Genomic DNA, 27618 nt, shown 5'->3' with positions numbered 1-27618 from the left:
TGGTATAAATTTCAGCATATTCTAACCTCTATTATTAAGTTGATTTATACTTACAGAAGTTTTTCTGTGATATAAAAAAGTTATACATATACATATATATAAATATTTAAAATCATGTTTTTAACCAATATTTTATTAAAAAAAAATAAAAGCAAGTAAGTATGGATTAATTAATATATAGTTTAATTTTAAAAATAAAAGTAAGGTTAGTTTGTATATAATGAGATGTTTATATCAATATTAATATAATAATTTAATTTCAAAAACGAGCAATTCATTGTAAAAAATGTTTTTTTCTGTATATATATGTAATCATATATTTATATTTATTCAATAATTGTATTATGAACGTATTATAAAATATAATAATATTATAACATACATTTAATTTTCAGAAAAATTTTAGTATTAGTAGAAAGTATAGCAAGTGGTCACAAGCTTATAAGAATTCGAGACAGAGTAGCTAACAAATTGGAAGAAGTATATTTTGATCCTTATGGTAAGTTTATTTTGAAAATTTATAATTATGAATTTATTTGTATTATTATCATATTAGTTTCATGAAATTGCATGTTTTAGTTCAAGCTAAAGTACTCTATCGAGAAATGAAGAGAATTAAAAGTTTATAAATGTTAATTTAATAGATGATTTCATATATATATATATATATAAAACATATAACAATTTATTTAATAAATATATATAAACGAAATTGTATAAATATTGTAATAAAATAATATTAAAATAATAAAAAATATATTAATCTCTTAATTTTTGATAAAGATGAGATCCTTTGATAAGAATAAGAATAACATCCTTTACAGAATCAAGATAAAAAAAGACGAGTAGATATTATCATAAATGGTTTTAATAGCGACGTATATCCGACATTTTGCCTGAATTACTTATCTAATGTGCATATCGAAAAAAATAAGAGAGATTGGAAGAGAAAAGGGAAATGGAGGACCTTGAAATCGAGATTGGGGTAGGTTTCCTTTGATCCTTAATAAGGAACGCAAAGTTGTATTATTTCCACCTGGATTTCAAACGGTTGAAATTCACGAGGCGTGAAACAATACTATTCTCTTTCTCTGTTTCACTCTTCTAAATCTTATTTTTTTTTCTTTGTCCTTTTTGTTCGTTACTGCTTTCCGGCAGTATGGGAATATTGTGGTATCATTTACTAATTTAATTTTTTCTGACAAATTATTGTAGTTGGTAAAACAATGATTGCAGTTTCACAAACTATCTATTTCTTAAATCGATTTTATCTTTTATGATTGTGCATATGGTAACTCCTGACATCTACATTTTTACTACCTTAAATAATCTTCCTAAATTTTATCTTTATTTAAAAATTTTTCTATTTTTATCAAATTTTTTTTTAATATATAATATTTTTCTTTTTTAAAAATATTAAAATAAAATAATTTTTTCTGATATACAAATAACATTTTAAGAACCATCACTTTAAAATTTAAAGTTGATTTTATCAAATATTAGAAACAATTATTTATATTTTTAATTTTTCGTAACATATATATATATAATATAATATATATATATATATAATATAATAATAAATGATTCGTGAAATCAATTAACAATTAAAATATTCTATATTTGTTATTCTTATGAAAAAAAATAACAAATTATAAAATAAGAAAATTAATTCTCGAATTAAACGGAGAAAATTTCGAAACAAATAAACCTTCGTTAAGGAGCGTTTTTTTCTAGCACAATAAATTTCGAAGCGGTATGCAACAGCGAAATTGTTAAAACGTCCGTTGTTTATGCTTGACTCGGTAGAACAGCCGGTAAAGGAGGAAACAGTACGCAACAGAAAGCGAGTCGGAAAGATGGAGTGGAGCATGAGCAGAAAGAAGAAAGGGCGAGAAAAGCAAAACAGAAACGAAAAGAAAAAGGGAGAAAAAAAGAGAGAGAGAGAGAGAAAGAGAGAGGCTCGTCTGGGCCTTGGCGCGTTTCAGTTGCCTCGCGTTCGAGGGCGTTTTTCGCCCGTGAGTTGTTCTTTGCTTATTACAGTGTGTGCACTGGGCTCGAGCTCGCTAAAGTGGTTTGCTGCTAATTAACTGCGTTATTTTTACAACTCTCTTGCTCCCATCCACCTCCCACGTCTCTTTCCGCCCCCTTTCCCTTTTTCCTTCCCCTAACTGTTCTCCCACATTTGCAATGGGGTTCAATAATTCTGTGGCCGCAACGCCCTCTCTCTCTCTCTCTCTCGCTCTTATTCTCTCATTTTGTTTTCACGTTTCTTATAATGCATTTTTTCATCTGTATGCTTTTGATTTTATGATGATGAAATGTGATTATATTCGTTATCTATTGTTAAAAAAATTATTGGTATATTTAATATATTTGTTGAGTATATTAATTAAAAATAAATTAAATAAATTTAATGTTACAGAATTAAAAAATCATGTATTGCTTATTTTTATGGTTTTACGGTTATATGAATGTGAATAGAAAGTAAAACGTACACGACGATTTGGAAATGGTTCTTTCCTCGGACTTTTTTTTGCTCACACTTATTACTACCTTAGTACTTGCGGCGGATTAATTTTACCAGCATATTTTGTATGTACATTTCGAGGATGCATTTGTAGGAAATTAACGAGAATATCGGAAGGTTTTTAAGTACTCTAGTTTGAAATGGTTTTCAAGCGTGCAGCTACTTAACCATCATTTTGCAATATTATCAAAAGGCAAGTATCATTCACCCTTTAAAAAAGTGATTGAAAACGAATTAAAATAAAATATATTTATATTTATATTTTTTACAATTTCATTATGTTTGTATTATAATCTGCGAATTTTATATTAAAAAATTTAATAATTTATATTAGATATAATAACAATACCAATGTTTAAAAAAAAAGTAACTATAATTTTTATATTATAAAAAATAAACTGAATTACAATAACAGTAATATAAAAATTTATGAAAAGATTTTATTATTGTATAAGAAAAAAAAATATTGAAAGATACTTTCTTTAAAATAAAATATTTTTTTCATATAAATATTATTCCATATATTATTTAAAACATAATAAAAGTATATAAAATAATATCGATACTTCAATCATTACGTATGATAACGTTGATATGTCATTTATAATCACAAACATCAAGAAAACATTTGACCGTATTTGAATCGAAATAATTTTAATTCCATAATATCGTGAACGAAACGACTATTGGTTACGATTATCGGAGATGGTCGGAAGCAGAGAAGTCGAAGGTCGTTTGTATAGGTATCTCTCTGTCGACAGTCGTGGCACCCTTCTTTCCTCCGCCACGAAAAGGCCCTTGAAATAAATTGAAAATGGCTGATATCGCCCCGCTCTTGGATAAGTGATACCTACATCACCTACACGCACATCGGTTACCACAGATTTCCATGGGTATTCTTTCATATATTCAAAACAGCTATTCAAAAGCGGATCCAAGTCTTTTCGTACAGACGATCAATTAAAATCATGTTAAAACCTATTAATCGCATATTTCGTCGAAGGAAGAAAAGAAAGATTGAATAAGAGAGACAATATTAATCGGATTCAATTAAAGAATAATTATTAATCGAAAGCTTATGAAAAATAAACAAATTCAATGTATAAATTCAATTACATGTATAAATATATATATATATATATATATATATATATATTAATTATAAAAATTATATATATATATATAAGTAACAATTTCTGTAAATGAATATTAAACATAATGAGTATTTTATATACAGCATAATTTTAATATAATTTATTCGACTAATCATATGTATCTTGAAATCGAAATTAATTATATTAAATAGATATATATTTAGCTAGAACGCTTTTTATATTTAATATTATGAATCAGAAATATGAATATCAGCAGTGGTTCTATTAGGACAGATGGTCTATCTCATTATTCGGTGCAATCGAGCTCGTCGAAAATTTATGTACTCCCTCGTATTCCGCGATCGTAAAATCATTTCCAAAATTCACGAGTTGCCCGATCGGGGTAATTTTCAGCATGTACGCGTGTACTAAGCTCATTCATACGATCAAACATATACGTGTATGTAAACGATGGCACACATATGCACACACGTACAAAAGTATTCAGGCATCGAAAACGTTACGAGGCTAAACGGGAAACGCGAACTGACGTACGCTTTCGCGCGCACGCTCACGCAGTTACACACGCACGAAAAGAAGCATGTGCGCGAGCACATGAACGAGAAGGTGTATTGAATCGACGAGTATCATGCAGTTGACAGCTAGAGCTAATTGAATCTTGACTCTATCTATCTGTCGACTCGAGCTGAGACTCGACTGCCGGCGCCGCTCCGAATTGCATTTCCGTTCGACAGAATCGGTCGCGCTTGAGAATTCTATCTTCTCCCTTAATCTCTCTTTATTTTTATAAGATATATAGAAATTCAACGATTTTGAAACTGTAAAAAATCATTCAAATGTTGTCTTTCTTTTTCAATTTTTGTTTCTTAGTCTTACTTGTTGAACTTTTTGAATAGATAATACAATTTTATTATATCTATATATACCTTGGAAGTTTTATCAATAAATAATCGTTTAAAGTTGTACATTTGCATTAATTATGCATTAATAATGAATATTTAACAAAATTGAATAGTTTTAGTTCTTTTATATTTTGTTTCAATATTGTAGAATAAAAAATACTTATTTATATAAATTTTTTTTTCTCTTATTAACATTTTCATTGATTCAAGTTTTTTTTTCTTATTTATTGAAATAAAATGTTGTAAAAAATTATACAACTATATATTAATGATTCTTTTTATTAAAAAAGAAAATTTCTTTTCACCATAGATGAAAGATTTCTGTGCATGAGGTCATTTAATTGCATACGAATCGATAAAAATTCTATAAAAATTTAATTAAAAAAGAGCAAAATATGAAATATTAAAAAACAAGATATTCGTAGATCAAAGATGCAAACATTTATTTTTTATAACATTATTTTCTATTATATTTTCGATAATTTATATTTTTATAATGTAACTCAATTCGAAAAAAAATTTAATCTTATATTTTCTTCAAATAATTATGAAATAGATAAGTGAATAAAATCCATATTACTACAAAATATTTTTAAAGACAAAGTTAAATTGCTAAATGTAATTGTATAACATAACATCTCGTTTAAGGAAATGATGTAGTAAACAACAAGAAGTTGAGGTTCGTAATACCGATAAAGGCACAAAACCTGGGAAAGAAGGATAGGTAGGAAGGGGACTTTGTTCCCCGTCTAGGATTCTATAATCTGTACGATCTTTATCGTTAAATTCTGTACTCGTGGACCGATGCCTCGATTGCGCAATCAAGATGGCATCGAGAAAGGCATCTCTCGCCTTCGACTCAAACTACCAACAAGTATTTCAATATCCGCTCCAATATATTCCCATCGACCCTATAAACGTGTGTGCAGTTATATTGGATTCCCTTCCTCCTTCCTTCGATCTGCTTTCCTTATCGCTCTCATTTCTTCACTTTTTCCGCTCTCGCTTCCTTCCGTAGTATGTACATGTGAATATGTATTCGTGATCGCAGACCAATTGATTCTTCTCGTCACCACGCTCATACGCAATGTGGTGGCGGGTATATCTGTACATCTAAAGAAACCGCATTTAAACATATTTGATAATCCTGTAAAAGATTGATCTCAGCGACTAGAGAATTGAATGGAACGATAATTGTTTAGCAAAAAAAAAAAAACATGATACTAACAAGTATTGTTACATTCTTTTTAATTTCTTTGTTGTTAAAACTAATATTTTTAGATTAGATTCAGTTCATTATTTAGATAAAAGAATTTGAATGAATTTTGATAAAAAAAATAAAAAAAATATTTGTTTTATGTTTTTTAGAATATTTGAATTCCTTGAATCAATCTTTTCTAGTAATCTTAAACAATAAATTAAATGATAATAGAATTATCTATTAAAATTTTTTTAATATAAAAAATATATAAAACAATAATCAAGTAATTAGATAATTTTGAAAAAACATGATTTGATAGATATCTAGTAGAATTATATTTGATTAAAATAAAAACATTGATTTAATATAATTCAAATATTCAAATGCTAAATTATAATGGGATAAAATTTAAACATAAAGCAATTCATATTCAACTTCATCTATTGTTTATATCTATTATATTTATCTATTACATGGTGAAAAACCATCAAATAGATATCAGGATGATCACAAGAAATAATCTAGAAAATTCTTTTCAGATTAATTGCTCAGTTTGAAGTTTTTAGATCATAAAGATATGCAATAGGTCAGGAGATATGAAATAATTTACCCAGTGGAGTTGCATAGTTCTATTCACTACCACCTGGGCACACATTAATTATTGTACATTTCCCAACCTTCCCATTACCTAGTTCTTTTCATCATTGCTACTGCTATCTCCGTCGTTTCTTTCATTCATCCTCTTTGTTGTCATAATCTATATATGCGTACACAGATCGTTGCTTATTATACTAATATGTCCGTCGTGCGTTCATCGCGGTACATCGCCATCAAAAGAGATTTTCTCATTCGAGTTTAATTGTTTGGCCCGATCCTGACCAAAGAAATGGAGTGATACGGTCGGGACTGGTTTTTCACCACGCTTCAAGCGCTGGTCCGCGATCAAACGGATCCCCTTTTTATCCGTGAATCTTTCTTTACGGTTCGCCGATTTTTTGGCCACTGAATCCTTCCCGGGTATTTAAATAAAACCACCGATGCTTCGTATAAATGCTCCAGTTAGATAGAAAATTCATGGATCCCGGATAGAGAACTGTAAATAAAAGATAAATCTGTTAGTCTAACTTAATGTTGATTATGAAACTTTTCGATAAACTTTTCTTGACTTTGGGAATTAATTTATTGAAAATTAATTAATAAAATTAAGATGAATATGACGCAATGTGAATGTAGATTTAAAAAAATGATTTGATTTTTAAGATAATAAACAATTGTTTGAAAATTGAATTTTAATAAGTAAATAAATTAGCATAAATGTTTTAAGAAAAGAATAATGCTTCTATAAATAAATAGATCTTATCCAATTTTAAGAATAAAGGAAAAATAAAAAATTTCTTCTTCGGATTAGCATTTAATCTATATGAGAAAAAAAAATAAAAAAAAGGAAGAAAGAAAGTGGTAACGGATAATAGAAAGTAGTGCCCGAAGCGTGGCTTTGCACGATTTGTGGTTATCGAACAGAATAGACGCGTTGTACTGGATCAACCATACAATGAATCCAATTGGTGAAAGGATTTTGCAATCGTACCCACCGTTTATACCAGGTATATTTGTAGGGGATACAGGTACGGTTTTAAGCATGGTTCCTTTTATAAGTACCATTATAAGTGCCATTTGAATATGTCTACACCCGCTTTGTTCGCGAATTTCAAACTAGTCATTGTCCTCTCGTTATTGTTTGAAAGGACACGAGATGACAACCGCTGTGGTTAACAAAATACACCCTATTCTCCTCAACGATTATGTCTTTGATTTTTATAATATATTAATCATTTAATTTTTTACAAATAATCTATTTCTTTTAATTTATCTAAGATATCAAGAATAAATTCACAGATAATTATTTAAAAACTTTTTATCCTTACTGAAATATAATGATTTTGAAATATATTGACAAAACATTATATGAATAATTTTTCTATGAATATAGAATTTTAACATTAATTCATTCATTAAATATTGTACCAGCCGATTATACATATAAAAATAGTTTATATAATATAAAAAAGCAATATCATTGATGCATATGAATATAAATAAAATGGTATTAACATTAAAAATATTTTGTGTACATCTGTATAAAATTAAATATCTATTCTTTTAAATCCTTCCTGAAAATAAATCATATTTGAATGCAAATTGATTTAAAAAGTATTCTTATGAATTTATTTTTGAAACTATGGAAAACTTACTTAAGCTTTTGTGCGTTTCAATCCTTCCTTCCTATCCTTTTCTTGTCAATCATTGGTTGTAATCATAGAATACTCATACATCATGTAATTTGAAATGAATGATGTAGGGAGGACATAATTGTTTCATGATAGGCCCACAGGTATATGGAGACCGGGATATTAAGAAAACGTAATAAAATAGACTATTGGTTTTATAATCGAACAATGGCCATGTGTACTACGGATATTACCATTGGATATCTCGTTACACCATAATCGAGGAATAATCGATCGCAAAGTTGTAGCACAAGGCAAATTGCTGGGCGTGGTAAGAACGATCCAGGAAACTCGAGAGGGCAAAAGACAAGGGCGCGTAGCAGAACGGGAAATCCGAGATTTTTCTTCCTTTCCTCTCGCGCACGCTCTTTTATTTCTCCTGGTCATGTAAAAAGCTTTTTATTCAAACCCGTGTTCACCCTCGATCAAGCGGCGTGCGTGTGTTTCCACAGAAGCGAATCGGGGCGTAACAAAGATTCATTTCACCGACACGGGATCTTTGAACTGGGTTAATTAGGGGACCGAAAGCTTTTGTTCAATCATTCGAAGAATCTTGTTACGATTTCATCAATAAAGAAAAATTGATGAATGAAAGAGATGGTTCTTCTAAGAAATCGAATTAGTTTTATAGTAATCTAAATAAAAAGATTGTATGATAATAAATTAATCATGTCGATAATTTTAGGTTATGTTACTTACGTTATGATACACGAATGTTATCTATTTGAAATTAAAACATTTTAATTATATAAATTTATCTATATATACGTACGTGATAGTTAAAATAAAATTTCTGACAATTTCTAATATATGTACACACGGTAGAAAAGATTCTTGACTTCCGTAGAAACGAATATCACGTATGACAATTAGGAAGAGAGGGGAAAAAAGGGAAATACGAGTAACCAGTATCCTCGATCATGGTATTCCGTCTCTCTCGTGTCTCTTTCCTTCTCGCAACAAGAGCGGTCCTCGATCATCCTCTACCTCTCGTCAATGCATCCGGGGACTTCCGCGATTTCTGAATAGAAATCTCTATGGTGGCTGACAATGCAATACGTGGACAATTGCATAGTCTAATGGATCTGCCTCACATCATCGTAACTTATACGTACGTGTCGTTCGTGTAAACGATATCGACAAACGTCCATTCCGCGTGTCTTCCAACCGTTCGCAAAAACGAGATCGACATTCTCTCTATGGTGGTCGTGTCTTTCCGCTGTCATCATACTCTACTACGTCTCTCCCCTTCTTCTTCCTTTGCGCCACGGTTTCGCGCGCCGAAAAACGAAAAAAGATTCGTCCGCGTCGGGTTCGGTCGGTAAAAACGAATATGTCGTGTCTGAGTATTTCCCCCTGTACGTGAAATGAAAATTATTCCGCGGTTTAGGCCGCGTCTGCTAATCAATCAATAACGATGCGTTCTCCATATGCGAATAAATTAATTAGGTCGGATCGCTTTCGAGTCTCTAATTCAACGCTGGTCGCTATTCCTATCCGAAAATTTCGTTTGAAGTCAATAGAAACGCGCGTAATTCCATTTGAAGTTATTTTCAATATTAGTCAGATTGGTACCTAATATTTCCATTAATCTCCATCTCAATTTTCTTCATCATCAAACGTTATGAAATATTTTATTATACTTATTGAATAACATTTGATTTGATTGGAAGTGTATTAATAAAAATAGTTATAAGTAATAGTATTAATAAGTTATATATAGCTATAGTTAATAGTATTAATAAAAATATTAATAAAAATATATAGTTTTCAAAATAGATCAATAGGATTCGCTTGCAATATCATATCAATTAGATATGATAAATTAGAAAAGAAATCAATATATTGTATTTGTGCATTATTAATCATTACATAAGGGTCGAATGGTTAACAGATCTGTTCAACGAAGATTTAATGGTCCCACTAAGAGGTAGAGAAGGTATAGAAGAATCGGAATGAACTTGTTCACCGGTCTTTCTTCTGTATGCGTGGGCGGTACTCCGTTCCATTTTGTTCTCTTCCTATCCTTCTTTTACCCAACAAAACGCCGCGAAACCCTCGATGTTTTGCGTATACGTACTTTATCTCGTCTTCTTCTGGTTAGCGTGACGGAGAAAGAGAAATAATAAAATGAAGAAAGAATGAGACAGAAAAAGGAAGATCAAGAATTAAAGAAGAGCGAGATGGTAAAAGGGAGGAAAGGAGAGAAACTTGGAATCTTTCGTGGTTGGACGCGAAGGAGGTACGCGAAGAGATGGTCCAGGCAGTTACGGCATTGTATACCTAACAGGAAAAAGAGACAAAGCGAATAAAACACTGTCGGGGCGTCGCTCCGCAAACACAGCGCCCTCACGAACGAGGAATGAGATGAAGGACTAAAACTTGGAACAAAAGTCCTCACTTTTGTTCCCTCGAAAGTTTTTCGAATTATGGCCATAGCGGAGAGAAAGGCAGAGGGAAAAGGAGGACGGCATCGAGAGAGGTACCTCTGTGATTTATATCTCACCAAGGTTTCGGAATTATTAAACTTTCCAGGGCACCGGAAGAAAGGAGGTGAAGGAAACGATGGCTACGACGGAGAGCAGTTTCTAAGAGAGAGAGCTTGTACTGTAATTAAGCCGTTTTCTAATGAAGATTGATCGGTCAATTAGCACCGTAACCTCCCACCTTGTGTCTCTTCTATTATTTAGAGCAGACTATTAAATATTTACTTTCGTGCCTGTAGTTTTATATCTTCCATTAGGTTGATATTTTCAATGGATATGATTTGTTATCGGTTAATTCTGAAAAAAAAAAAATATAACATGATTATTTTGAAAAGAGATATAGTAATTATTAGATAAGTTAATTAATTGTTTGATTTATTCAGTCGAAGTTACAAAATTAAATGTTTCACCATGAAGTCGATGGTTAGTATTGCCGGAGCCAATTCGTAAAATACTTCGATTATCCATTAACAAGCAATTAAATCGCTGGTAACGAGGTACAATTCAGACTCGAGTTGAGATATCCCTGGAAGAGATTAAAAGCTGCCACTTGTGAGTCTGGGCAAAACCACCCTTTTGCGTTTCTGTCGTTCGACCGTCTCTCTTTTACTCCCTTTTCTATCTTCTTGTCTCTGTTTTGCTCAACCCCTCAACCGTCGTGGCCACAATAGAGAGTGGGAAGCCTCTTTCTATGGATCATACAATGGATATAGTATATCAAACAAATTCGACCCCGGAAAATTATTGGCCACAGTAATCCCACGTTACCGACCGTGGACGATAATTCTCCCATCAACGACGGCACGTGACCCATACTAGAACAAAGGGTTCGAAACCACGGTGAAAACTCAACCATGAGAGCAAAGATGTAAGGTTAAGTCTATCCATTATTAATATTTTTTCGATTTTTCTTCACGACTATTATCACACTTATTTCTCTAAGAAATGATATAAATTCTTTCCTTTTATTGAAGTAATTATATGAAATATAATATCTATAAAGATATAAGGTTAGATTTATTCATCTATTATATCTTTTCCATTTAGTTTTTAATATTCTTTTTGCAATTATTATCTTACTTACTACTTACATCAATACTTACTTTGTTAAGAAATAATATAAATACTTTTTTTTCACTGAAACAATTATATGAGGAATGATTTTCATACATAGTGAATCAATTAATTTTTTAGTTAATTCTAAATTAGAAATTAATTGTAAAGAGATTAATCAATCAATGATATTTTACGAAAGAAAATAGTAGATTTTAATAATTTGAGCAAAAATGTAAAATGAAAAAAAAAAAAAAACAAGAGAATACCGTCCACCGTTGATTTAATATATTCCACGTGATCGGATCATAACCCATCGATTGAAGCGCATCCTGATTTATGGCAAAGTACATAACAAAGATTTCGATGGCAAATCCAGAGGCGACACGTCCTTCATTCTGACAGGATTGAAAGCCGTAAAAATCCTTGTCGGACGAAAGGGTAGCCCGATCTAGGTACGCATGCGTTTGACAGAGTAGATATATTTCGATCATGGATTTTCGATAGGCCGCAAGGATTAGGGACAACCCTCTGGTGCTCTCGCGCGTTTGTTCGAAACAATGCTCGACTTAACTGATTGGCCGATTACTGGTTCTGCATGTTGTATTCTCTGTATTGTATCCAATGAATAAGAGAGTGGCGAATGTAGTATACATCAGATTATCATAATAATCTTGGCTAACAAGTATTGTTTGGTTAATTGAAAAGTCATGACTAAGTTCATTCTATTCATTCTTTGTTTTGAATTAAATTTCTTCTCTTAAAAATTAATTTAATTTCTTATACACTATATATATTCTAATACACTAAATACACTATAGTATATAATAATTTCTTAATTACACACAATTTTTATGCTTTTTTATTTATATTTTTTATATAAACTACGTATTAATATGTAAACAGAAGGAAACAAAGTTTTATAGGTTAACATTTGTTAGATTGGCAATAATGATTAACTTTAGCAATATTTCAAATGTTCCTAGCAATTGCAAAGAAAAATAAATTACTAGAAAATTTGGAAATGTATATTTAATGCGCAAATAAAAAAATATAGATAGATATTTGCAACTTTAGATGTTTTCTTTCAAACATTTGAATCCTTTTTAATATCAAATTAAAATCAAATAAAAATGATTGAAGAAAAAGAAGATAGCAAATCAAAGAAAGAAGAGAGAGAAAGAGAAAGATGAAGACAGAGAAAAGATAGTGGGCGTAACTCGCGATAATTTGCATGGAAATTTTTATCGGTACGGCCGAAGAGGCAATATCCAGCAGACGCATTTAAGATCTGAGTCCGGATAATAGCCACAGAAATGGGATCGTAATGCCCGAAATGGGTGACACGAGTAGGTACCCAAGGTTGACTATATAGTATATGCCTTACATTTTCCTACGTAGCTATCATGAGCTAATGCGCGAAAATGGTGGGGTAAGTGGGATGCACACAGAAGCTTCAGTGAAAACGAATCCACCCATATCGTGCTACGGCCACGCTGCACAAGAAAAAAATGACACGCTCCTCCCTTGGTTTGCATCGTTAAATTATATATAGACTTTCTTTCGCCCTTGCTTGCTTGTTCTTTATCGCCATCTTATGTTAATATTACTTCTATTCGAGATCCATGGTTCTCATTGACTTTTTCTGATAACTAGTAACTATTTCTAGTAACTATTTCTAATAGCCTTCCTATTCGTCGAGTTTTGTTAAATTTTATTAATAATTATTTCTCTTTTCTTTATATTAAATTTGATAATGATTTTGAAAAATATGTGAAACTTTAAATCAACGAAGAAAAATTATAAATAATAATTTATAACTGTCAATTGAATTTCATGCAATTCAAATTTAGATTTTCAACTCTCTGAATATTCTCTATTTTTAGTTGATCGTTACATTAATTCGATTTCTGAAAAGGGATCTATGAGAAGGATCAACTTTCAGGAAAGCATTATACGAAGGTACATGGCGGCAGGATCGGTTGCTTGATGGACTGGAAGCTCGCGGAAACGTTTCGAAATACCGTCTTAACCAAGAAAAGGGTGCAAGTACACACTCATGCACGGTCAGTGAGCACGTACACGTCGTATTACTATGACCGAATATCCAGCTTTCGTGGTTGCCTTCAGGGATCCTGCTGAGTTCTTGTTTTTTTTTTTTTTTCATACAGGTATAAAAGAATAAGAGACTTTGCGGAGTAAGAAAGAAGATTAAGAAAAAAATCGAACCATATAAAAGTAGAAGAGTAGAAATCCAAAGAAAGAGAATGTTAGAAAAGAAGAGGAATAGGAATGTACATGCACATACAGATGTATATAAGTACTTGTCAATAGACGTGTGCGTGCCCTATAGCGTACATCCCACAAACAGACCTTGTCGTTTTCGATGAGACTATCGAAAACAATTGGCACAATGGATCCTCAAGCGTTCTTATTTATTATACTTACATGGCACTGTACACTATACATAACGCGAATGAATGGGAGAAGCCGCGGTTGGACGAGATGTGTAACGCGCGTGTGCATTTTGTTCGAGGACCCCACGAATAAGCGTGCGTGAAAGAACGCACGCGATTTTTGAATCGTGGAGCACCGTCAACGGTAAGGGAACGATAGAGAGGGTATCCACGAAGAAAAGATTAAAGAGAATTGTTTTGTGAACGGTCAATTGACAGCGTTTTATGATGTTAATAGCCGCCTTTTAATGACACATCTTTTAATGTTCTTCATATAACACCTAGTAAGGATTTGCTAATCATTTATTTAAATGTCATTATATAATATATTAAACGTAAATTTATGATATTTAAAAAAATGGAATGTAGTGGATTGTAGTAAATTGAATTAGTTTTTTTTTTTATATTATTCTTTATATTTATATTTAATACGTTTACTTACACATAGTAAATCGAAGTAAAAGGTATAAATAGATCATACTTTTGTTCTCGTATCTGTCAATACATTTTTTTATTATGAATATTGACAAATATTTGAAATTTAATTTTTTTTAGGTCAAGCGCATCAATATATCCATTTAAACAAATTTTATTTTATCATGTGACTATAAGAAGAAAAAATATTGCTGTCAAGTGTATACGTATGACGTTTAGCATTGGAATAAATTGGAAAAACCTTGTGACGTATCTGCTGATAAATATGTTAAGTTATTTTATTATTTTTTTATTAATTTATTGAATAAATTATGAAATATATGTAATGGATAAGGGATAAAGAAGTTAATTCTGAGTTTATATAGGTATATCGCGGTGAAAACTGTTTGTATATAGGGATGCGTATATTCTAATACCTCTTATGCGGGTCTCATTGTGCAACGATCTCTTGTTGCTTGTGGAATCACTACGAACAAAGATCCTCCTCTATAGGATATCTATATCATCATCCTTTTACTGTGTTGGACATCGACGAATGAGTAGATAATAAGAAAAAACTCAACACATAAAACTCAATACATAAAATTCAATGCTAGTATTGAGTAATTATATATCAATATTGTACGAGAATGTAATTGTAAATATTTAAATTATTATGAAATTGATATATCATCGATATAATTATCAATGTAATTATTATAATCAATTATATTATAATTAATTTCTAACAATGTTAGAAAGCAAGCCTGGAATATAAATATGTCACTTGCAATCTTTTTGATAATTGTTATTGTTAAATAATTTTGTTTTATATTAGTTATGAAACAAAATTCCAAGGATATATTTAATATTTTTTTATTATTAGTTTTTTCTATTTATATTTAACTTTAAAAAATTGAAGTATTTTGAAAAATTGAAGTATTCAGATCACGATAACAAAATTATTTTTTTTAAGTTATGAAATTTTATTAATATTTTTCCTTAAAATTTTATTATTTATTTCAATAATAATATATTTTTTTACATTTTAAGAGTTATATATGGTTTATGGTTATTCACGTTATTATTATGTATACGTGTTACCATTATCTTTAAAAAAATCTTTAAAAAAAGAATTTTTATTCAAGAATGTTTTCTTCGAAAATAAACAATGAGATAATATGGAAATTAGTTTGCTCTCTGCTATCCTATTTAATCAAAAAATTTGTCAATCAATGAACGAATAAACTTTTGAAAACAAGCAACAATGGTAACAGCCAATCCGGGTCCTCGAGGACCATGTCATGGACCATCGAAAATTCGGTGTCCACTCGTGCAAAAGCACTCCAGTCGATGTTTCACAGCGGCAATAAAACGTCATTTTTCACGGTGCCGTTTCGGAAAAAGAATCGGGCGAAAATATGGAAAACCTTCGCTGCTATTGGATTACCGTTCCGAAATGAACGGTACAAAATCATTTCTGCGTTGCGCGCCGGTGCTCCACGAGTGGTTGCACGATCACGCGCTAGCCTGTTGTAATGGACGAGTCCCGATGCTGGGATGTATATTGCCAAAGTACTTATGGCAGCACGTTTATGGCATAGAGGCTGTACAAGCCTGGCAGTGGCCGACATGAAATCCAGTCGAGCACCCTCCATCCACGTCACGTCCGCGACTGATTAACATTAACTTCATGGAAAAAATTGTACCGAATGCTGGGGAACGTCACAGTTTTCAATTTTGCCGCGATAACCGTCCATCGTATCTTTTTCCCCGTAGGTAATATAGAGCGTACTGTTTAACCGATGTTCCTTGGTATTGCGAATATTTCGCTGAATTATAAAAGTGATATAATATTTTCTTTTTTTTACAGTTATATAATATTTCTTTTATAAAGAAAAGTATATACATATATATTTTTGTTTATCATAGTGTATTTTAATGTTTTACAAATCAAAAGTATAATCGAAACTGAAAAAGGTTAAAAATTTATGAAAAGATCTATGAAATTCGTGAATATAGGTTAGAGTTTTGTTATTAAATTTCTGTGTTAAGAAAACATTTAAACTGTGTGAAGTAAAAAGAAATAAAGAAAACCTAAGAAATTTCAAAAGATATATTTCCAAATATATAATATAATATATAAATATAATATACTATACAAATTAGTATGTATATCTCAAACGAATTTAATAATTAATTATTTCTATTAACATTTCTAATTTAACAACAAGATATAATAACTTAAAATGTGAATATTTGTTTCTTCAATTGCATTAATTTGAATTCACACAAACTTCCAACTTATTATACGAGACCTACTAACCTAAATCTATGACGTATACAGACAATTTAAATGACAACAAATTTGATCGTGAGATCGCATCTCAATTTGGACTTAAAAATGTTGAATAAGATTCGAGACTGTTGCGTATCAAACGATGCGTTTGATTGTTAAATTTAAAAAGAAACTGAGAACCAGCCACGTCCCCAAGATATCGAAGGCCCCCACAAAAGCACGCAGGGGTGCAGTTAATTCTAAAGCGATTAGGCGCACGCGACAGGGCAAAGGTGTCGACCTGCAATTGACAACAGGCCATGGGGTCACGAAGTAGATCGCGAGAAGGGGAGACGAAAAATTAAATTAGTCGCACGTTCGAAAGTAATCCCGGATTAATATACGTTGCCCACGCGCGCCTTAATGCCTTTCAATGGCATACAAATGAGTTCCGAATATTTCGAAGGAGTTACCGAGGTATTTAGGACGTTCGTACTCAAGAATCAGCAGGTTTGAAAGAATTTTTTAAAAATTGCAAAGAAATTTGTGACGTTTATGAACTTTGAAGATTTTATATTGCCATATTTATTTTTATTTTCTGCTTTCCATTTAAAAAAAAATTTTTAATTCTTTGCAAGTAAAAATTTTGGAAAATCTTGTATTTGTGTTATTTTTTTATGTAATTTATTTATCAAATCATAACATTTCCAGCATTAAAACGGTTTTAAAATTATTCAAGGAACATTTCGATTATAGAAGACAATTTTAATATCGTTGAATAATGGAGGGTCTTCGATGAGAGAAATCGAGAAGGGGAAAGAGGATCGGTGGCCTGAAAACCCGCCGTTACGTTAAGGTCACCGTTAAGGGGATGTGATAGAAATCGTGATCCTCGCGATCTAGCTACGTGGTGGGCATGTGGAAACGGTATTCAATATCCGTTGCCTCTGAAAGAAAACTGGTCGAGAAGTGGAGAGGGAATTGAAAGAGTAGGTATGCTCATTGTCGCCACGAAATTCCAGGCGAATTCGAAATCACATGGTCTGTAAAAAGGACAATGGATCACATGTCTTGGAATCGACACGATATTGGAACAATGTGCCAATATAAAATGAAAGAATATATCTATATCCTTTTCTTTATAATTTTTTTTTAAACATAAAAAACTTAAAAAACTTAAAAAAAAAATAAGAAAAATATATAATGATTACAAAAAGTTTACATATTATATTGTATTTATTATAATATATATTTGGCTATCCTAATAATATTAATATAAAATAAATTTATATATACAGAGAGAAAAATTACTTTTCAACATTATTAAGTATAGTAATTTAAAATTGTAATAAATAAACATTTTTCATATAAATATATGTTTCTTTTTTTTCTAATCTATAATTTTTTTTTAAGGTCTGAAACATTTTGTACATCTTGAAGAAATAATGATAATTACATTCTATGTATTTTTTTTTACCAAATGGGCAAAGTTAGATTTGATGTATTCAGACTTTGAAATAGAAAGTAGACATAGTAATGAATAATACTTTGAAAGACAACTTCCAGAAAGATCCTTATATTTACATAGAACTAACAGAAGGTTCATCATTCAACAATCTGAATAAATGTTTACCACACAATTAATAATTTCTACAATGACATAAAACTCAATTAAAGAAAAAAAAAAAAAAGGAAAAAAAAATCATAAATTTATAGTTCATAGAAATTAAAAAACCAATTATTTTTCAAAATTTTAATAAATTTTTTTTTTAACTTTTCATAATAAAACTTTCAATGTAAACAAAAAATAAAGGAAAAAAAAGAGGAATAAAAATCGAAACGCACAAAGAAGTAATAAATAAAGAAACGAAAGAAAGGACAATTTCCATGAAAAATTTCATGAAATTCTTTATTCTTTATTATCTCTTCACAATATTCCAATGAAAGGAACATAAAGTATACTACTTAACACAGAAAAATCGAGAAGAAGGCAGCTTGTTCTTTCGACAAAAAAAGAATATTATCTCGTGTATCCTGTGATCTTAACATTGCACGATGTTGAAGTGTGCAACAATAAAGCGGAGAGAACGTTACAGGTTCTTTCACGCAGAGACGTAGCATTCGTTCAATTTGTGTGCTCATTCGTCGAGATCCTCGAGGAACGAGGACGAGAGTCCCGTGGTCCGTCGAACGATGTTTAAAATGAGAATAGGGTCAACATGGTGTAGAACCGATCAGTACCTTCGTTCGACTGTTACCGAAGGAACAAGAGAAAACGTGAAGGAAAGTGGACAAGGATGTGGAAAAAAAGAAACGTGGGAGGTTAGAAGGGAAGCCGATGGAGCGGACGATCCTTGTTATTGTAGCCATAATGGATGGGCAAACACGTGGACACGAGATCGAAACCGTGGCAGGTAAAACGTGGTTCATGGTTTTGTTGTACCTGCGTAAAAGCCGTGTCACGAGTCAAACATTACATAAGAATCCGATTTAACACGTTATACCGAGGTGAGCGACCATTCTGTAAGATCAATAAGATAAGTCAATTTTAAAAATGGATATTGATAAAAGCTTGGAATTGTACAGTGATTGACAAAAATATTCGCACATTCTTAAAATTGGACCAAACAATTTGAATTTTTTTAAGAAGGATTAGTTTATTAGTTAATATATTAAGAAAACATTTTTTAAAATTGTTATTTTTTTAAATTGGAATTATGAAGAAATAAAGATTATGATTTTTAATTTAAATTTATAATGAAAATATAAAATAAAGTGTAAAAGTAATATACATAATACTGCTTTTAGTATTCTTATAATTAATATAAAGTGTACTATTATTGCAATGAATGTATATATTACATCATGTAAGTATCATTTTAATTCATCACAATTATTTACAACAATCATTGATTCTTAACTTTTTTTTTATCAAATTTGAACATTAGCCAATTGTAATTTCATTATATCAAAAAAAAAAAAAGAAAAAGAAATATAATAAAGCTACTAAAAAAGAAATTTTTCCACGAAATCAAAAGAAAAGAAATAGAAAAAAAAATGAAATGGGAGGAAAAAAAGAAAATATGTAATTCGAAGTAAATAAGTAAGTCTCCGCCTCCCGATAGATAGGCGGCGTTGTATTTCACTTACAATACGAAACGTAATTCAATGGTGAACAGGAAGCGGTGAATTCCATTGGAAGGGGATTGCGGGGGTGGAAACGGCGTCGACGCGTGGAGGTGAGGGCGACGACGATCATTGAAATGGAAATGCCATTGACGCAAAGTGAAAGTAATTAATGGAATATGCTCGGGTGATAGAATGAATTTGATGGTGGCGCGGCCTTGTCGACCGAAACACCGCGGCCTGGAGCAGTGAAATACGCGCACGTATTAACCAACGATGAAAGGGGCTTCGAGGACGGAGGATGGCAAAGTAATAGCGGAAAGTGAGTTCTCATCTACAATTTTCTATCTTGCAAATTTTTAAACGAACTTGTTAAGGAACAAATTATTATTAAATTATGATATTTTGTAAGTTGGAAGAATAAAAAGTAAAAATAAAATAAACTCGTTTTTCAAAAGTATTTCAAATTAAAATAGATAGTAGATTAATTATTAAATATTCTAATCATCTTAACATTTGCAAAAATAATTAAAATCATGTTTTGGATTATAGTTAAATATTGTTATGAAACGAATAAAATGGATAATTTTAACTATTATCAAAGTATAATATTAAATTATTAAAATAAAATAGCAGACAGATAATTTAAAAAGTATTTATTTATCAATATTATTTATCAATATTTAAATTACTTTATATTAATTAATAATTTATTTATTTTAAAGCAATTTTTAGTTTTAGCAAAGTAGAGAAATTATACTGAATATGAAAATAAAAAGTAAATAACTACTTTAAACACGGAGTTGAAAAAATAGATATAAAAAACATTCTGAAGAAAAAAATAAACCATAAGATCAAATATAAAAAAGAAAATGATATATTTTTAAAAAAGAAATATAATTAAGAAAATAAAAAAGAAAAGAATGACTAAAAAAATCATAGAAAAAAACTATTGTGAAATTGTCTAGACGATAAAGAATCTCGTGGAAAAGCAGGAAAGTTAGAAAACGATAGAACGATAGAACGGCAACAGAGAAAGAAGAGGTCAGAAACGGAGAGAGACAGAGAATTTTAATAGATTTAATTAATATTTCATTTGCATGCTATTCCTCATCCTTCCACCGAGTTTCATTCCATTCTCTCTGTAACTGTGTGCGATGGTACTATGCGAGCTGTTCGTACCAACACGTAGACGAAAAAGGTACAGAACCATCCTGACCGAGGACTCGGCAACGTAATCCGTGAGATGGTGGTAGAAATTTCGTTGCACATACATTTTCAATGGAAAGATGCGGCCTTCGTATCAAGTGTGGAATAGAGACAGGAATATACAGGGTGTTCCTTAACTAGCGGTGTAATTAAATAGAATGATTTTATAGGAATAAAATGAATCAAAAACGTAGAACACTTTGTTTTTGAATTTAAAAATCAAATGTAAGTGCATTTGACTGTATATGAGTATATAAATGAGTATATATAATTGCATCTTATTTAATAAAATTGTTAATTTATTATTATATTAGCGTCAATTCTTTATTTGTAATAAATTTTTATTATTTTTCAGAATTTTATTCTTTCAATTTAAGAATTGTATATTATTATTTTTATATTATTATATATTATCACGACAATAATAAAAAAAAATGGAGAAAAAGATTTTATAAAAAATAATTAAAAAATAAAATTGAAGATAAAGTTTTTTTAAAAACAAGAATTGTTTTCAAATATTACCACTTCTGGAATGAATCAATTTAATTAAATAATAAATAAATATTCATATCAATTCTATAATGTAATAAAATCAATATATTAATAGTTTATATTTATATAATTATTCATTTGTTTATAATGTGAAATATTTTCATTAATTATAATTATAAGGTTTTTTTTTAATATCAAATTTATTAAAACTCTCCTAGGAATTTTCTTTATTTAAATTCACGATTAACTCATGAAAGAAACTAATAAAATATCCGCATCAATAAGAAAAAGTTTGTATTTTTGATAAACAAATTTTTCAAATTTTTACCGCGAATTTCAAAGTTACCGCCACGAATATTTTATATTGGTCTATACAATCCTTAAAAATTATACACGCTATCAGGACACCCTGTATACTGAGAAGCTAAAGGGAGGGGGAGACGCAGTCCTCTCTCTGTATTTCAATTTAGCAGGTCCATTGTTAGATACTAATATTATTCAGTTGGGAATTGTTTCGTGACACCCCTCAGGAGTACGATTTGCACCGAACGCTGGCCTCTGGTGTCTGCTCTATTACTCTGTTTCTATCCCTCTCTCCTCTTTTCTCTTTTCCATTGTTTATCTCTTTTTTCCCTCCCTCTCTTGCTCGTTCCTTCTCATTTCCTCCTTTTCTCACATACTTTTTCAACTTCATTCTATTCTTGGTCTCGTTTCATCCTAGATTCTCGTCGATCGACTCCGCTTCATAACCCGACGAAGATAATAAAGTATTATTCAATAAAATACCTCGATATATGTATATATCCGTAGAAAGAGAGGTAAAACGGTTCATAAAAAAGCGGCCGCGTTTCCCGACGATATTCTCGCGAGTATTCCTGGAACGTGGTGGCACGCTCCATTTTGTAGCTCTGATTTCCGAACGGTTCCACTGTAAAATTTATTTACGCCATGCATCCTCTTTTTCTTCTTCTTTTTCTTATTTATTTTCTTTTTTTTTTGAGAATAATTTTTCTTTGAACGATATTTTTTTAAACATGCTGGAAAATAGAAATAAAGAAATAAAGAAAAAAATCTTATGCATTTTTTTCAAATATTTTTATACTAATTTGAAGAAAAAAAGATGATATTTATTTAGTAGAATTTAAGGAAAATATTTAGTGAAAAATTATTTTTTATTTTCTTTGAAATTTTTATTATAATTATTCGACCAAATTATTAAAAATTATATAAAATTATAAGCCAATTTTGCCATTTTTTTATCTATATTTTTATGTCATTTTTATATTTTTATATGTTTAAAATCTTTTTTTTTAATAAAAATGGTATGTATGAATAAATACCTTTGTCTTTGTTAAAATTCATTTTGCAGACAGCAGTTATTAATCATGTCAAGCATTAAATAAAATTATTAATAATTATAGTTGTGATATATATAATATATCAACTAATATTTTCTTTTCATATTATTCAAATATGAAAGATAAAAAGCAACAATAATTAACAATAATACGTACTATGTAGAATAAATGTAAATATATATATATATATATATATACAATTTATCTTACAATGTATTTTATTATAGAATTATTATTATTATTATATTATTATTATTATAGAATTAAAACATAAATTCTTTGCTTTTTTTTCTTAACCAAAAAGAAAACAAAAACAAAAAGGACTTAACCTAAAAAAAAAAAGTGAAAGAAAAAAAGACATATACCGTCTATTTGTCTGTTCGGCAACATTATACACTCTTTCCTGATCCGTGACGAGAATCGAATTCAGGATTGGCTTCCAAAACGTGGCACTTAACCAACGATGAACAAATATACGTAGTTGCACACACGTGTATATGGTCGATACAGGTAGGGGGTAAAGCTTGGCGTTCCCAGCCGGAGAGGTGAACATAGAATGAGAGTGGGTGTATAGGAGGAGAGGGATTGGAGGTAGAGTAAATATTGATGGAAGTTGAAAAAATTTTAAAAGCTATCCCACCAGAATCGTTCCGCTTGTGTTTCGCCGCTTTTCCGCGGGATCGTGCTTTTTAAAGTATTCGACAAATATCGATGTTTCGATTGATTTTCGATTTTGAGCATTCGATTCCTGCTATTTTTTTCACCTCTCTCTCTTTCTTCTTTTCTCTTTCATTCTTTTGTATTGAAATTTCAATTGAACCCATGCGAATGTCATCTTTATCTTTCTTTTTCACTTAGAAAAACGTAGTAAAAAAATCGAAACGATTATTTATTATTTTTTTTTTCACTTTTTTTATTTCTTATTTGTGTTTTTGTTTCTTTTTTATGCTATTCAAATACTTACATATTCGAATAGATATTTATAACCTAGATTTCAATCAGATGTGAATATGAATAATCGAATACTCTGGATTCTCGATATTGAAATCTCGAATATCGATTTAAACCTGAATTTATTCGATTATTACCCAAGTTCAAGTTTTATTTTATGATTTTAATGTGATTTTAATATTATTTCTCATATATTTAAATTAAATTATATAAATCTTTAACTTTAAATAAATTTATTAATATAATGGAATTATAATTAATTAAAATTCAATGATTTATGATTTTTGATTAATTAATAATCGATTTCGATTATTTATAGGAATCATATATATACATTTCGGAATACTTTACAAAAAATATAGGATTTAATTTATAAGTGAGTATTTGTATCATATTATGATTATAATATCTATAGATTCAAATTATAAGAATTATCTAATTTATATTTTTGTTAAAAATAAAATTGAATTTATATATATAAGTAAAATTTGTTCGAAAATGGTATGGTGCATGATATGATTTTTGAATTTAGATATATATATATATAATAGAAAACATGTAAAAATAATACAATATAAAAAAATACAATAATACATAAAATGTTATAAATACATTAAATATGTACATTGTTGCTTTATATTTCCCTTATATAAAATATATTAAGCTAAATAAATTCCTTCATAACCTTTAATTATAATTTAATTGATTTAAAATAAACAATAATAACTTAAATAACTTAAAAAAGATTTTTGAACGAAAGCATCATATATATAAAATATATATAAATACAAAAAAATATAGGAAATACATAGAAATAGACATAAATAAAGTAAATGAGAAAAAGAGGTAGAGAAATTGCCTAGTACACATCAATAGGGGGTTGTTGCACTCTGACTGCGGATTAAACCCCTAGGCCAAGGGAGCCATTATATTCCATTATGAATGGTAACCAGTAGCCAAAGGAGGAAACTCCGCGGGGTGTCGATATATTGCCACCCCATGAAGCCAACCAGCCACCGCTCGTAAATAATAAGCGGGCCGCGGCAGTATTATAATGCAATCGCGTGCACCGCTGCCACCGCCGCGCCACGCCGGTACAAATTGCTGGGTATAGAATGGTAGGCGCGTGTTCAGCCATCGACCTATCGGATATATGCCTTGTAGAGGGCAATCGATTATCGGTATTTCATCGATATCATGTACCACCAGGCAGCCAGGCTGGTGCACGCGCGTAACCCGCCACCACTCGTAATTATTTCCCCGAGTATCGCTGCCCGCGAAAGTGATTTTATTTAGCAAAATCGTGGCTGCTACGGCAAACCAACAACCAGCCAGAAGTAAACGGGCTGGGCGCTTCGGTATACGTTTAGAAAATGATTTCAGTTGTTCGATTTCGTCCATATCAAGAATTATGATATTGCTGGGATCTAGTAGAGAATACATACATTGATTATTATTTTTAAAACATATCGTGAAGAAAAACCAAAATTATATACTTGAATTGATATATATTTGTTATATATTTTCAATTTTATTTAATAAAATAGAATATAAAAAATATAAATTATACTTAACTATATATTATATATTAAACATACAATTACAATTAGTAAAAGAATAAAGAATAAATCCAATAAAGAAAAATTGTTTAAAATAAAAAAAAATACCATATAAAATTTTTAAAATATAAAATATAAGATTAATCCACAGCTTTTTTTTTTAATCTTGTTTTAATGATTTTGTTCAAATATAAATTTTTAAAGTATTTTTTTATAGAATTGATGCTTTTGATAAATCTGGAATAATAAAGTTAGATTCAAATTTATAAATTCATATAAAAATTATTTGTATTAAATAAATATATAATTGTATTAAATTGTATTAAATAATATATAAGATAAAAATACATAAAATTACGTATGATTACATTCTTAGAAAACTCACGTTTCACAAAATACGATATATGAGATCAATTAATTTATTTCCACTTGTAGATAATAAAAATACTGTAAATAATAAAAACTGTTTGTAAAAATCTACTTTTAATGAAAAATTAAATAATTAAAAATTTATAAAGTTTATATGTTTGTATTCAATGACGAATAATAATATATTATCAGAGTTAATATATTAATATTACGAAAAAAATTAATAAATAATTAATTATATGTCTAAAAATTCTAAAAAAGTTTGATTATCATTAATAATATTTCCATTTAGTATCTTTTCATGAATTCGAAAGAAATTTTGACATCATTAATGCATTCAAATAAAATCTTAACTCTAATTCTAACCTAACGAAAACTAAACGTTAATTTATATATTTAGAATATTTTACAAACATATAAATATAATTGTAATAATTAAATATAATTTTAACGAATACATATTATGAAATAAATATTGAAATCTTTTTTCGAATTTATTTTCAAAGTATTCGAGGAATTTTGTTTGATTATTAAACACTAACCTATACATAAAATAAGTGACTATAATTAAATTTCATATTATAAAATTATTATATCATATATGTTTTGAAAAATTTTAAAATCATGTAATCATTTTATATATTTTAAAAAATATTTGATGTTAAAAAGAAAAATTAAGAAAAAATCAACTACACGAAATTTGCTATTTACTTTTCACCTGAAGTGAACAACTGACAGAGTCGATCATTTAGTAGAGCCCAAATTGCAAATCGAGTGGTAAAATCGATTAGTCGCGTCGTCGAGAATCTATTCGTAGGAAATCGACTGCTCGGAAATCCAAATTGTGCACCGAGCATGAAACCGATCCAATTTCAAAGATTCTCTGATCCATGTCTCCCTCTATAGGCCTGCCATCCTACTGCACCTGCAAACTGTATCCGACATCTGATACCTTTCTTCATTCTTGTATTCCCTTCATTTAAGAATTTTAAGTCGAGTGGAAGATTGTCCCCCACACCAATACAAACCTGCGTTTTTCTACAGCATCGATTGATCCTTTTTTTTTGTCTGCTATCGAGAAAATGAATAACCTAGAAAATTGTAGGTATATCGTTTTCTATCATAAATTACTCTTTCTGTCAAATTAACCTTTACAATAGAAAAATTCATAAATCCCGAGATATTGAATGTATGAATCTGAGAAAAAGTTATATAGTGGTTTTGCTTTTAAAAAGAAAAATATTCGACTTGATTTGATTGATCGAATTAAATAAGAATACAATAATCTTATTTTAGATTTTTGATTGAAAATCATTTCAATAAAATTTGATCGAAAACATTTTATCAAATAAATATTTCGCCACAATTCTAACCTAATATATTTTTAATCAATCTAAATCTAAATAAATCCAAAGCCAAAGTATTTATAGCTTCATTGATTTTTTTTTTTATTTTTTAGTGAAATAAAGGAGAAAAAAATCAAAATAATAATTTGTAATTATTTATTCCATGTTCGTACTAACACCGTCACGATCAACTTCATCAATTATAATCTTATTTCTACATTGATTAACGAAATAATAGAAGAATAATGACAAAAGGTGATATGGAAACGTATATGCATGTTTTATAATATGGTATGTATATATAGAGTGTATCGGAAGTTCTATGTGATGATAGAAATTAGAAAAACAAAAATCGATGGAAATATCGGGACACGATGAAAGTGAATTCCTCGCGTTCCTCCGATGCTCTCTTTTTTTCGTTTTTTTCTGTACCATCAGACCATGATAATCGTTCTTTATTTTTTGGTTTCCTTTGCGAATTCTAT

General features: G+C 29.7%; 1 protein-coding gene and 2 long non-coding RNA genes across 4 annotated transcripts; 1 reads left to right on the top strand and 2 right to left on the bottom strand.

The window, feature by feature from the left end:
* Position 1: 1 nt before the first annotated feature.
* LOC726779 (39S ribosomal protein L33, mitochondrial) lies at positions 2-13757 on the top strand. Of its 2 annotated transcripts, XM_026445249.1 has the most exons (5): positions 2-159; positions 396-499; positions 825-985; positions 13521-13641; positions 13747-13757. In XM_026445249.1, exons 2-5 carry the CDS (start codon positions 497-499, stop codon positions 13750-13752), a joined length of 291 nt encoding a protein of 96 aa, XP_026301034.1. In that variant the 5' UTR covers positions 2-159; positions 396-496; the 3' UTR covers positions 13753-13757. The 2 variants fall into 2 exon arrangements, with proteins under 2 accessions (XP_026301034.1, XP_006570067.1); XM_006570004.3 differs by lacking the exons at positions 825-985; positions 13521-13641; positions 13747-13757 and adding an exon at positions 580-727 and having other exon boundaries at positions 2-155.
* LOC113219247 lies at positions 5015-9598 on the bottom strand. The gene is made up of 3 exons (XR_003306101.1): positions 8001-9598; positions 6437-6841; positions 5015-5660 (listed from the first exon to the last, which is right to left on the bottom strand). It is a non-coding gene; the product is annotated as an uncharacterized LOC113219247 (long non-coding RNA).
* On the bottom strand, positions 9821-11762 carry LOC113219248. Its single transcript, XR_003306102.1, has 3 exons — positions 11295-11762; positions 10933-11211; positions 9821-10819 (listed from the first exon to the last, which is right to left on the bottom strand). It is a non-coding gene; the product is annotated as an uncharacterized LOC113219248 (long non-coding RNA).
* Positions 13758-27618: the final 13861 nt, after the last annotated feature.

The sequence above is a fragment of the Apis mellifera genome, linkage group LG1 (genome assembly GCF_003254395.2).
Source record: "Apis mellifera strain DH4 linkage group LG1, Amel_HAv3.1, whole genome shotgun sequence".
NCBI classification, from domain to species: Eukaryota; Metazoa; Arthropoda; class Insecta; order Hymenoptera; family Apidae; genus Apis; species Apis mellifera.
The sequence above is the reverse complement of the archived record's forward strand: the minus strand, read 5'-3'. Positions and strand labels throughout refer to the sequence as shown.

Excerpts from the sequence above, each read along its gene's own strand:
- LOC726779 (XM_026445249.1), top strand. Across the intron at positions 986-13,520 it reads ACCTTGAAATCGAGATTGGG|GAAAGCATTATACGAAGGTA; the intron begins GTAGGTTTCCTT and ends ATCAACTTTCAG.